Here is a 13,483-nt window from a genome sequence, read left to right on the forward strand (position 1 = left end):
TTTGCAGGGAAGATTCTCTCTCTTATTCTGCCTAGTTAAGTTTTACTCATCCTTCAGATCTCAGCTCAAGTGACACTTCTTCAGGGAAAGTGTCCTGGTCTTCCTATGCATTACAAACCCCTGTTAGACCTTGCCCTAGTTCCATGTCCTCTCCATTGCAGCATTTGCCACAGTTTATATTCATTTGATTAGTTTACTTGTCTTCCATCAGGGCATGAACCACATTTATTTTTACCACCAGTGAACACATTTCCCAGCCAATATTTGACATATAACAGATATATTCTTTAAGTGTATTTTTAAATAAATGAAAAAATAAATTAATGATGTCTCTTGAAAGGAGGTTCACTGACTAATGAATTTGCTCCTAACATTTTCAGGTAAGTGACATTCCCACGTATCAACAATAGGATTCCGATAGGGCTTTCAGGCACACCTTTGAATTTATTTGTCTCCCATTTGCTTTCCCTACTAACTGTGCTATTGCAGACACTTGTGGAGACAAAGGCCCTGGTCATCTTGGCCCATCTTTTCTCCCAGCTTTCTGCCAGTGAAGAAACAATGACTCAGAAAACTAACAGGCCAGACTCTAACAACAGTGATGATTTCACCACCAGCGATTTCTCTATTAGATTTATAAAATTGAGTCAAAATGAAGGAATTGTCCTGGGGCACAAGTACCAAAGACAAATAATGAATTCAGAAACACAAATCAGAACAACACTGACAACTGTACATTACAGGCAAGCCCCAGAAAAGGTGATACAGGTTGAAAGAATCAACCAGCCTGGTGTTACCACTGGTGAGACCTGGACAAACATTCTGTCACAGCAAGTACAGGGAACGTCCATTAGGTGGCTACCAGGCACATGCTGCTCGATATCTTTAATCCTTACAAGAAACATGAAAAGGCAACATTATTTACTTCCATTTCACAGTTGAGAAAACAGACACTCAGAGGATAAATAACTTGAAGTCATGTTAGGAACTCTGGTTTATCAGATTACAAAGCCAAAGTCTTTTCCAACTAAATATCTCATCTCACCAGTCCTCCATCAGTATCTTCACCTGGCCAGGTTTCTTTCCCGGCAGAATTGTTGTAATAATTATCTCCATGTGATAATAATACATGCAGAGTGCCTGGAGCCCCGTTGGCTTTTATTTAAACATTATGTGCTGTCCTTCCTATTTCTTACCCACTGTCAAATTCCTTATGGATTTTTATTAGAAACTCCTGAAAACGGGGTTACCGTTCCCCGTGAGGTGATTTTATATGTGGAGACTCAAGAGGGGGACCTACTTCACAAAGCACCTCTCATTTAATTTCACACCAGCACCACCAGGTTTTATTATATTGCCGTTTGAGGGCTTCCCTGGTGGCGCAGTGGTTGAGAGTCCGCCTGCCGACGCAGGGGACACGGGTTTGTGCCCCGGTCCGGGAGGCACAGCAGGATTAGCCATTTTCACAAGAGACACCAATGTCAGAAGAGAACTAGAGCCTAGTCCAGACGACTGACCCAGGATTTTTTCCGTCACCACATCATACGAAAGCGCACAAGGCAGGAGTCGATTTCAGGGGCTTCCACTAATACGAATCATATTAATAATAACAACAGCTAACTCTTAAATTGCACGGGTACCACACTACTCACTTTGTATGAATGATCACGTTTACTCACCAAAGCAACTCTTTGGTATGTGCATCATTTTCATCCTCCTTTTTATAGATGTCAAAACTAAAGCCCCCCCAGACTGAATAACTTTCTCTATATTAGGCAGATGGTTTAGCCAATACTTGAATAAAACATCTTGAAGCAAACTCATAGATACCATGAAGCCGACAAATGCACAGTAGAGGCCCACTGAATGTTTAAGAGGATGACACTGACCTTGAATCTTCCCAGGACAGCCACGTCTCTGCCAGACATCTTGACCAAAAGCAACCTCTTCTCAGCGGCAGGATCTTAGTCCGTCATTTTTCAAAGGGATCCACAAGTGATCAACCTCTTTCTCCCAGGGCTCCTCCCTTGACCTCTGAAGACGTTCCTCAGTCATGGCTGTTGTTTATCACAGGCTCTGACCTCTGACTGCTCCTAAGATTCATCTGGGGGAAATTTAAAAACCAGGATTCCTGGGGCCGACTTCCAGAGAGTCTGGGGCGGAGACAGCCCCATGCCTTTGCCACAGCTGATTCTCATGTACGGCCAGGGCTAAAACTTACTGTTAGGGTTGTGTGCCTATGCCTTTCTCTCTCCTTTAGTTTCTTAAAATAGGGATGAATCTTTTCAGTTTCCACGTGCTGAGAACAGTGCCTGAATATTGTGGGCAGTGGTATGGGGCAGCTAAGAGCCTGGTTGCTGGAGGTCAGGCAGTCTGGGTGCAAACCCTGATCTACCACATATTAGCTGTGTGGTTTTGAGTAAGTTACTATGTAATTCGATGCCTTGTTCCCTCATCTGTAAACTGAGAATACGCACCAATACTTGTGATGTTTTTGTGAGATTTATGTGAGGTAGGAACTATAAAGTATTTAAGGTAGAGTCTGGCATATAACAAAACCCACAAACAATGCTAGCTATGTAGATAGGCAAAAAATTCAATCCACATGGAACCTTAATGCCTATATGTGACAGCTGCGGAAATGCAGTGTGGGATGCAAAAAATAATAACATTAAGTTCAGTTCACTGAATATCCACAGGCATCATGCAAGGTGTTTACCAACATTATTTTTTCACCTTCCTGATAATACTTGGACGTGTTATTATTAGAGAAGGAAATATACCAGTTAAGTAACTGAAGGTCACCCAGCTGGTAATTATCAGTTCTGAGATTGGAACTCAGGTTCATCTGATTTCAGAGCTCACTCTTTCCACCTTATCACTAAGACTTCATATAAATGCATTCATTCAATCAATAAGCATCTATGCCATGCTTACCATGTGCTAGAAACTCTTCTAAGTACTGGAGACACAGAAATGAACAAAACAGAGAACGCCTTTGCTTTCATGTAGCTTATATTCTATAGCATGACAAGACTGGTGACAAATAAGTAAATGGATATATAACATGTCAGGTAAAGGTAAGTGCTATGGAGTAAAAATAAAGCAGGGTAAAGGTAACTGGGGACTGTGTGTTTGTGTACACGTGTGTGTGAGAGAGAGGGATTTTTTTTTCCATCTGGCTACATCGTAACCTTTTTTTCTTTTTTATTGAAGTATAATTTATGTACAGTATGTTACAGGTGCACAATATATTGATTCACAATTTTTAAAGGTTATACTCCATTTATAGGTATTATAAAATATTGGCTATAGTCCTGTATTGTACAGTATATCCTTGTACATTATTTTATTTTTTATTTTTCTATTTATATCTTTTTGTAGCTTATTTATATATAGTAGTTTGTACCTACCCCTATATTGCCCCTCTCGCCTTCTCTCTCCCTACTGGTAACCACTAGTTTGTTCTCTCTATCTGTGAGTCTGTTTCTTTTTTGTTATGTTCATTAGTTTGTTGTATTTTTTTAGATTTCACATATACGTGATATCATACAGTATTTGTCTTTCTCTGTCTGACTTATTTCACTTAGTATAATACCCTCCGAGTCCATTCATGTTGTTGCAGATAGCAAGATTTCATTCCTTTTTATGGCTTAGTATTCAATTATGTGTATATGTACCACATCTTCTTTAGCCACTTATCTGTTGATGGACACTTAGATTGCTTCCATAGCTTGGCCATTGTAGATAGTGCTGCTGTGAACACTGGGGTGAGGCATTTTATTTTAGATAGGAAGGCCAGGAAAGGCCTCTGATAAAGAAACATTTGAGTGATGGATGTGATAAGATGTGATTGGATTCTGGATAATTTTTAGGAGTTTAAGCCCAAGAGGATTTATTGTAGAATTAGAAGGATGTGAGAGATAGAAGGAAATCAAAGACAACTCCAAGGTTTTTGGCTTGAGCAATTAGGTTCTCATTTACTGAGCTGGAGAAAAACGCTGGACCAACAGGTTTTTCTTGAGAGGAAATCAGTAGCTCTGTTTTGAAATCTCTGTTGGACGTCCAAGTGGAAATATTGGGTAGGCAGTTAGATGTACAAGTCTGCATTTTAGGGAGAGGTTGAAGCTAGAGATATAAACTGAATAGATGATACTTAAGAGCATGAGATCACCTAGGAGCAAGCATAGATTAAGGAGAAGACTGAGCCCTGGGCTCCAATATTTACAGGTTGGGAAGATGATAAGGAACAAGCAGGGGAGTCTGAGAAGGACTAGCCGTGAGGGAGAGGGAAACAGAGAGAAAGTATGGGCCTTGAGGCCAAGACAAGAAATCCTCTCAAGAAGGAAGCACTGGGCTTCCCTGGTGGCGCAGTGGTTGAGAGTCCGCCTGCCGATGCAGGGGACACGGGTTCATGCCCCGGTCTGGGAAGATCCCACATGCCGCGGAGCGGCTGGGCCCGTGAGCCATGGCCGCTGAGCCTGCACGTCCGGAGCCTGTGCTCCGCAACGGGACAGGCCACAACAGTGAGAGGCCACAATAGTGAGAGGCCCGCATACCGCAAAAAAAAAAAAAAAAGAAGGAAGCACTGATCATCTGTGCCTACACTGCTAAGAGCTGTAGTAGCGGGGACCTGGCAAAGGATATTGGATTCATCAATGAGGTGGCCACCGGTGACTCTCACAAGAGCCATTTTGGTGGAGGGATGGAAAGAGCAGACTGGAGGAAAAGACAGGGTGACTGTGTATAGAGGACCCTTTCAAGGCATTTTTTTTGAAAAGGGGAGCGGGGAATGAGGCAGCAACTGGAGGGGCATGCAGGATCAGGACATGACTACCTAAAGTGAGATGATTTACAGTATGTTTGTGGACCGCCACAAGAGATCCTGGGGAGAGGAAAGACTTGGTGATAGCAGAGGGGGAGGGGCCGAGTGCAGGAGTGAGGGGCTTGAGTAGGGGTCAGAGCTGGGATCCAGCTCACAGCGGGGAGGGCTGGCTGGCTCGCTGGCCTTAGATGAAAGCAGGGACAGTTCATCTATTGTATGTAAAAATGGAAAGCAAATTTTAAATGTAAAGCAGTGTCAAACAGTGTAAGATTCTGTCTCACTTAATCCTTACCATAACCCCTTCAGGTGATGTAATAAAATTTTGTTACAGAGAATCATAATGTGCATTTGGGAAAGACTTTCAACGTAGGTATGTATTTGTAACAATGAGAAAATGAGTAGTCAGGGAACACTGCGCGTAGAAGTGCATTTGGACGCGGGCCCAAAGTGGGTTGGTTCTAAATACGTGAAAGAGACTGCGAAGAGAAAGCCAAAAACATGAAATATAAGAATTCCATAAATACATAAAAAGACACAAAATAGAGCAACACCCTTTCTTAGCCATGAACCTTGGAACCGAACTACAAGGATTCTAATCCTAGCCCTTGCATTTAATAGCTGTGTGACCTTGGACAAGTTACCTAACTTCTCTGTGTTCTGGTTTCCTCATGTTTAACACATGAGGACGGTAACAGTACCTACCTCATAGGATTGTTGTGAGGAATACGCAGACGCACCTGTACCTTTATCCATGTACACACACAGTGGAATTGTGCCTAGCAAATGGAAAACACTGCAAGGTTTACTTCTAAAAGTAAAGAGCTAGAAAAATGTGTATTTTTTTCCTCTGTGTGTATGTGGAGACTTCCAGCAGCTCTACTTTTGGGTGTCATTGGAAGATATTTTGCTTAAGAAAGTTTCCTCCTCTTAAAGGAACATTGTTGAAAGGAGACAGGTAAGTTATTCATTCACTCTGCCGTTCAGTCCTTCATTTAAGAAGAATTTCGTGAGCATCTACTCAGTCAAGCTCTGTACAAACCAGGTTTCAGAGACTTAAGATGAAGAGGGTAGGATCCCCGTGCCCAAGCTGCTCCAGGCCACCGGGAGACAGACATGGACATAGACTGTTTCAGTGTAAACCTGAAGGCTATTCTCACACTGATCCTCAGAAGGAAATGTGCGATGTGGGGGCAAGAGCACTGAGTTGTGCTTTAGACGGTTTGGACTTGAGTCTTGACTCTGCCACTTTCCTAACCATGGCTCTGGGCAAGCTGGTGTGTGTCAGTTTCCTCATCTATAACGTGCAGATAACGGTGTCGGACGCAAGAGGCTGTGTGAGGGGCCAGTGCCTTCAGCACATAGCCAGTGATCCACAGGCTTTGTGGTACTACGACTGCTCCTCTCTCACTTCTTCTTCTCACTGTTACTGTGGTTTACGTGACTCAAAATAACACCTCCATCTTTGGAGTTGTTGAGGAAGTCTTTCTGGAAAGACTTGACTGAAACTGAGTTTTAAAGGATGAACAGGGTTTGCAGCGTGGAACCATGACCAGACAACTCAGGGACGGGATATGGCATGTGGCAAAGCACATTACCCTTTAGGAAAAGAAAGTATCTCTGCTCATTTGTAAGATAACCCCAGTAAAGACCCTCCCATGTCAGGTGCCAAATTAGGTCCATCGGAGAACATTAGGCAAGGTTCCTCATACCTCACTGGTCTCTCATTCCTGTGGATCTCCCCATCCCCTCTGTCCTGTCTAGAATGGTTCCTTTTTGACTGTGATTGGGATTTTGTTCCTCTAGTCCTGAAGCCATTTTGCTGAATGAATCCTTTCCTGTCGGGGGATGGAGTTATGTACGCACTTAATGAGGTCCACAGAGAAGGGAATACAGTCGTTATCGTCTCAAAACCCTATTTCTGCTGTTTGTGCATCAGCGTTATTTAGCTGTCCTTTTTTTCTGGTTGTGTCTTCTTATTTCAGGTTAAAGTAGAGCATGGTAATAAAAGCAGATCCCTCCAGCATGGTCACCAAAAGCTCCCCAACCCACAATATTTAAAACAACTAGCATTCACATAAGAGTTACATATTGGTGATTTACCCTACGTACAATGTGTTTCTATATATAATGCACTTAGGTAATGCCTTAGTTGTCATAAATACAAGTGCAGTCTGGTTATCATCATCATCATCATCACCACCACCACCCTGCGTATGGCATTCTGAATGTATTTCTTTGCATGTTTTACAGATGAGGACACTTCGGCTCAGAGAGGTAAAGGAACTACCCAACATCACCCAGTTAGCCTATGGTAGAGATAGGATTCGAAGCCCAGGATCTTCCTGTGTTGAGAATACAAAGTGAAGGCAAAGCTGAGAGGACCATGCTAGTCTTCTCAGTAGGACGGCTCCATCCCCGTAGCAGCCCAGGAATTGCTAAAGCTCTTAGGATTGTTCTATAATGACTCTTCAGGGGAGGATGTGGGTCATTTGGATTTATTTGATTTTCACAGGGACAGACACAAGTTATCCATTCTTGACTTTTTCAATGCAATAAAATATGAAGTTCCCAGCCATAACTTTTCCAGAATAGACTACAGAGGGACATGATTGCTAACAATATAAAAACACAAACCCAGATTCATTCTGACATCTTTTTCTCCACAAACTCTAAATAAGCGTAACAAGTTTCTAGTGACACTGTGATGTGCTTGAGGAAACCATTTGGTTGCTTAAGACAATATAGTGAATAACACAGACTTGAATATCTAAGAAAGCGCATGGTGTGTGGGACTCACACATGATGGCATCTTTCATGTAGCAAGATTTATGAAGAACTTTAATTATCGCATTTAATTCTTAACGTCCTGGGAGTAGGTCTTTTCATTTCTATTTTAGAGATGAAGTTGGGCATAGAGCAATTAAGGGACTTGGCCCTGGCTGCTTGGTATTTAACTCCTGCCTTTACTACTGTGCCCCTGCACCTCATCCCTGATTTTAATGTTTGCCAGATGCTATCTTCCTGGAACATTGTCTTCCATAGGTTTACAACAAATTCAGAGACAAGCCTCCCCACTCCCACCCCTAAATCTGATGATAGTTGGTGATTCAGAGATTGTTTGCTTTGACATGAATAAAATGGGGTTTCCGTTTTGATGGAATAAATCAGGTAAATTTGATTAAAAACACAGTTCAAGAAAGTTCTTGTGTTGGTGGTGTTTCGTCTGTATTAGGTAGGGTCTTTACTTTGATTCATATACAAAACAGCAACTGAATAGACCAAGTGTTTGGGTTCTCAAAGTTTTAGCTGGGAGGGGATGTCAGGGGACCAATCAGAAACGACTGAGGCAGCTTCCCATATGAGTTTAAGTCTTTGCATTTGGAAAGTTCCTCTGGAAATTTCTATCCATGTTACTCCTTATTTCTCCCCAACACATGTAGGGACTGGCTAAGTTTCTCTCTATGAAGGAAGAAAGATTTCTCAATGGGCCACCTCCTTTAGCCCCTAATAAAATTTTAAAGAAAATATCCAATTTTTTAAAAATCTATGAAATATCAACGTCTATAGAAAATACCATCCTCAGTTTCAATTCAAGGGTGATTCCAAACTTCTACTCCCTTTTCTTGGGGGGTACTGATTAAAAAGCACCTTGTGGTATAATACATGCTTCTCTCATTTTATATACACAGCCCCCAGTCCCAGGCTCCTCCTGTGAGGATGAGAAACGAGGGTGGGTTTTCAGAACAGCCTGTTCACCAGCTCAGTTCCGGCAGAGTGTGTCTGGACCTGAGGCGGAGTTGTCGTTCCTCACCATCCTTAGCCCTCTTCCATCGAGGACCGCTTGTAGGACAGCCCCTAAGGCTGAAAAACAGCCAGCTAGTGGCTTTTCCTGAAATTGCTCTTTTCCAAGGATGTGTCAGGTCAAAATAAACAGGCAAAGCACACATAGAAGATGCACGTCCAGCTAGTCACTCTAGGAACATTGAAACCTGCTGTGCCTAGTTGAAAGGGAATTGCCAGAATGTTTACAAGGCACACACACGTGCACACAGAAACTCCCCCCTCATGTGTGCATATCATGCTAGGTTAGAGGGCAGCAGAGGAGGTGCCTTAAAGGACCAGGAACCGGGGAACTGTTCATACAAGACTCAGCTCACCCTCGCCTTGAGGTATCAACTTAGCACCCCACAAACCACATTTCCAGCAAGCACTGAAATTCAGCTGCGATCTTCCTGTCCTGCACGCCAAGTACAGACCGAGCAAATCAATCCAACAACCAACGCTCCACAGTCATACAGTAATAAGCTCACTCTATTTTGCTAATTGCTTTCTTGGGCATACACCAAGTTATTAAAAGGACAGTGACAAAACAGAGAGCTTGGATAAATGTATGTGGCAGTATCTACAGCAATTTGTCCCCCCTTTAACGTTAGTTCCAGTTACTTGTTTGCATGTGAAGGAGAACAAGGGAAATTGGCAAAATATTTCTAAATTATTTTCTACTCAGTTGTATCAGTTCTGAGATCACCTTTGCAATATTATCCTGCGCTTCAGAAAATACTTTCCTTGGAGAAGACAGACTGATCTTAGAAGCAGATCTAAGTCTGTGAGATACAAGCTTTTGCCGGGCACGACAGTCATCTAGTAGCTACAGAAGGCAGTATCAGCAGAGCCTGTGGGAAGTCAGACACCAGCCCACTTTTTCCCACCCACCCAGATGCTCTCCCTCTCTGGTCTGTACCTTCTGTGTGGCAGCTGGAAGAGAGGATGGTATTCGGAGGTCTGAAGATGTAAGGCAGGTAACGAGAGAAGCATTTCATCTTCCAAAAAAAAAGGAAAAAGAAAAAAAATCTAAATAAAAAACCAGTCTCCTGAATCCATAAGGATTCTCTCGGCCCTTAAAGCTGACTACATCACCCACATGTTTATGGAGGCTCGCTCCCAGTGCTGCAAAGCTGGGGAGCCCAAGGAATAACTGGAGATGGGTCCCATTTTGCCATCAGCGCCAGGAAGCACTGCCTTACATTTCTGCATGCAGCTCAAACTCAGAAGCCCCCAAGCAAGCCGGGATATAGCCTCTTCATTGGCTGCAGCTCCTCCGAGCAGGATTTGCTGAGTAAGTCAGTCTTGCCTGTAAACACACGCTGAAATGCCCTGCCTGAAACCTCTCCCTTTTCCCGTGTGGCCAGTTTCTTTTAGCAATAGAAATCCAGCAGGATATGGGAGTCGCGAGGATAAGTGACCATCTCTTATTTAGCTGAAAGATCAGATGAAACAAAGACAGCATAGTGTTCCGCCCTGGAGAGAGATGGCTGTTAAAAGAGCCACCCGTAATGCCATGGGTCTCAGGAATATTAAAGTACAGTGCAATGAAATGGGTCTCTGTCCTTGCTTAATCTAGATTGAGTTCTATTTTTTTAATATGAAGCCCAAACAATAGGACCATTTATCACTTAGGTGAAGCCAAAAGCTGGGTTGAGTAGTCGGTGACAGAGGGCTAACACAGACAGATCCTGTGCTCCACTACGGCTGTTTTTTCCTGCCAGCACTCACACCGAGGCAATAACTTGGTTCTGAGTTATTTGCTGTACGAATTTAAAGCCACAGCACAAGAATAGAGACTAAACCCAAGTGAACTGGCCCTTCACCAAGCCGTGCACCCTGATGGCATATGACAATACGTAACGAGTAAGTTGATGCAAGGATTATACAACTTTACCAAAACTCTCACTGAGATTGCAAATGAGAGGGCAGGGGAGAGCGGAAGAGGGAGAGGGAGAGGGGGAGGGAGAGGGGGAGGGAGGGGGAGGGGGAGGGGGAGGGGGAGGAGGGAGAGAGGGAGGGAGGGAGGGAGGGAGGGAGAGAGAGAGACAGGGAGAGAATGAGAATATTAAAGGAAAGGACCAATTGCCAAATATAAACGATTTGGATTGGGGAATTGGTTTGGTTATGACCCAGGAAATAGTGATAACTTCGGAAACCTTACCACTGGAAGGTGAGCACAAGGCACCAGTTGGAGATTTATAAGTTCTGTCAAACACACTAGTGACTATGATAAAGAGAAATAGATGAATGTTTTTGTGCTGCATTCAGAGGCACGAGGAAATGATTTAAATGGTCCTCAAAGGAAAACCAGTATTCCCCTGAGTGAAATTTTTTAAAATAAGGTTTAATATAAAAGTGTGCCTTGAAATCTGATAGAATAATTTTTGAGCCTTTATGGGCTCTCCTCTTTACAAAACTACTTAACTTAGCATTGGAGAAATGTGTTGGTCCGCCCACAAGAGCAAAGACTTAGAGCCATAAGTAGTTATAGTGTCAGTGCAGGCCAGGATGCAAATCCACTCTTCCACCAACATGCTCTCTCCCTGATTTTTGGATCATTGCAACATGATGACAAACTACTGGTGGGGACAGGACATTTTAGCCCTTTGATAGTCATACAACCCTTCACTTCCTTAGACCCAGAGACCTGGCAAGGTTGGGCCATCCCAAGTAAGTTGCTGTTTAAACAATGCCTAAAAGGTCTGGATTGGTTGCGTGAATAATCTCAAAATCACAACAGAAGAGCAAATCCAGAGGCATCTTCCTGAGAGATACAGAACTTCTAATCCCTGATCAGTAATGAGTCAAGATGGAAGGAGTGTGGGCTTTGGGGTCAAGCTGACACAGTGTGAATCCCAGTGCGTTCACTCATTAGTTGGGTAGATATAAACACAACTTTAACACCCGTGAGACTTCGTTTCTGCATCTATAAAATGGGAACAAGGTTTTCCTCTTGTATTCTTGAATGAAAGGAGATAAGCATACGATGCGCCTGGTACGTTGTAGACACTTGGTAAACTGTCACTGCCAATGCTGTTCTTACTGTCGTTGTTAGCCTTCTCTGAGCTTCTATGGCCACATACCAACCTCAGAGTAGTGTGAGAGCGGGTGGGGTTAAGAGGGTGGTGCTGCCATTAGACAGCTAATGTTGAAGCCTACCTTTGATATTGACTTACTGTGTGATCTTGGGCAACTGACTCAACATCTCTAAGCCTCATTACAGATCTAATAAGGATAATAATAGAATCTTACATGATATCATGAGGGCAAGATAGGATGGCTTAGATGAAAGGTTAAACACAGTGCCATTAAAATGCCTGATTTAGTGCCAGGCCTATGGACCCTATCTACCCGTCTGCAGAATGGGCAAGGGACAGGAGGGACAAATTGGAAATCTCCTTGGACAGGTGATTGCCATGCCGATGGTTTGTTCTGCACTATTTGAACTGTTCAACGGGCTTTCACATCCTTTTTTTCCTCTTTGATTCTGAACAATCCCATTTTACAGAAGACAAAACTGGCTGAGAGGATGTAAAAATTTATCCAAAGTCAAACAGCTCCCTGAGGAAATATAGTGTTTTTACACCAGAATCACTTGATGAGCTTGTGAAGAATGCAGATTTCACAGCCCTGAAGCCTATTGATTCAGACTCTCTGGGGACAGACAAGGAATCTGAGTATTTAACAATCCACATGATTCTTTAAAGTTTAAGAACCTCTGGAGTAAGGTATTTCATTTCATGCTTTGGCTTGAAGGGTCAGGGTAACAAACTTTTTTAAATACCCTTCTTGTAGATCATTTGTCTCACCGCGTGTGTCCAACAATTGGTTGCTACCTTAAGTTATATCAGGCATTAGACTGAGTGATGGGGATACAGGATATAAGATACCATCCCTGCTCTAATGCAGTACATTATTACAAGGACTAATAAACTATTATAATACAGCATTAAAGGGGTGACAGCAGGAAGAGGTTCTGAAAAGATTCTTTGGGATTATAGAGTCCCAAGAGCTCAATGTTAAAGACCTATGCTTTTACTCAAGGTCATTCAGGATCACCCAGGGTCACTCAGCATCACCTAGGGCTGCCTAAGGTCATTCCAGAATCACCCAGGGTCACCCAGAATCATTCAGGATCACCCAGTGCCACCCAGGGTAACCCAGAGTCACCCCAGATCACCTAGGGCCACCCAGGGTTACCCAAGGCCACCCAAGATCACCCGGTGTCGGGCAGTTTTGGTCAACCTGCTACACTCGCCTTTACATTCTAAGTGTCTGGTCCACTGGTAAAGGACAGATTGGCCTCCATCTCTGAGGTTTTGTCCAAGTGTGTGGTCTGCAATCCAGTAAGAGAAATAATAATAATATGGTATTTGCCCAGTTGAAAAGAAAAAAGTATCCATGCTTTTGCATTAGGTATTAATTATAAAAAGTTCCTATTAAAAGGCAATTATCTTACTGAAGCCTAGCAAATAAAGAGTTAGCAGTCATTTACTCCATAAGTGGAACTAGACTCTGATATGCCTAATGTCATCACAGATAAGAGCAGGGCTACCAGGAGAGGATGGAATCTTTCTCAGGGGAGGGGAGGCTCCAAGGCAGTGGCAGAGGTGCCTGGAGGGAGGGCCCAAGAGCAGAAAGAGAAAGAGAAATGAGAAGCCTAGGAGGAGGGAAAGATAAAGGTGACCCATTTTAGGTGCCATGCGAGAAGGGCCTGGAGTCTGGCCCAGAGACAAGAAACACCCCAGATGACTTCCACATGCCAGGTTCCGACATCAAATGGCAAAAAAAAAAAAAAAAGTAATTAATTGGGAGATTGTTGAGTGCTGTACT

The 13,483-nt window shown here is 43.2% G+C and overlaps 1 protein-coding gene across 4 annotated transcripts in view; it reads right to left on the minus strand.

The window, feature by feature from the left end:
* The window catches only part of PPP2R2B (protein phosphatase 2 regulatory subunit Bbeta), a gene marked incomplete at its 5' end in the record, with an annotated part of 454,413 nt that overhangs the window by 420,567 nt on the left and 20,363 nt on the right, over positions 1–13,483 (minus strand). For 2 of the 4 annotated variants that reach the window (XM_082651307.1, XM_082651305.1), the window contains one exon: positions 9,567–9,717. The exons of 1 other annotated variant lie outside the window; for it this stretch is intronic. In XM_082651307.1, the coding sequence (XP_082507433.1) occupies positions 9,567–9,645 (79 nt within the window). Of the gene's footprint in view, positions 1–9,538; positions 9,718–13,483 lie in introns of those variants that run through there. One more of the 4 variants, XM_082651304.1, reaches the window with a different exon arrangement.

The sequence above is a fragment of the Grampus griseus genome (genome assembly GCF_964374135.1).
Source record: "Grampus griseus genome assembly, chromosome: 3".
Taxonomy (NCBI): Eukaryota; Metazoa; Chordata; class Mammalia; order Artiodactyla; family Delphinidae; genus Grampus; species Grampus griseus.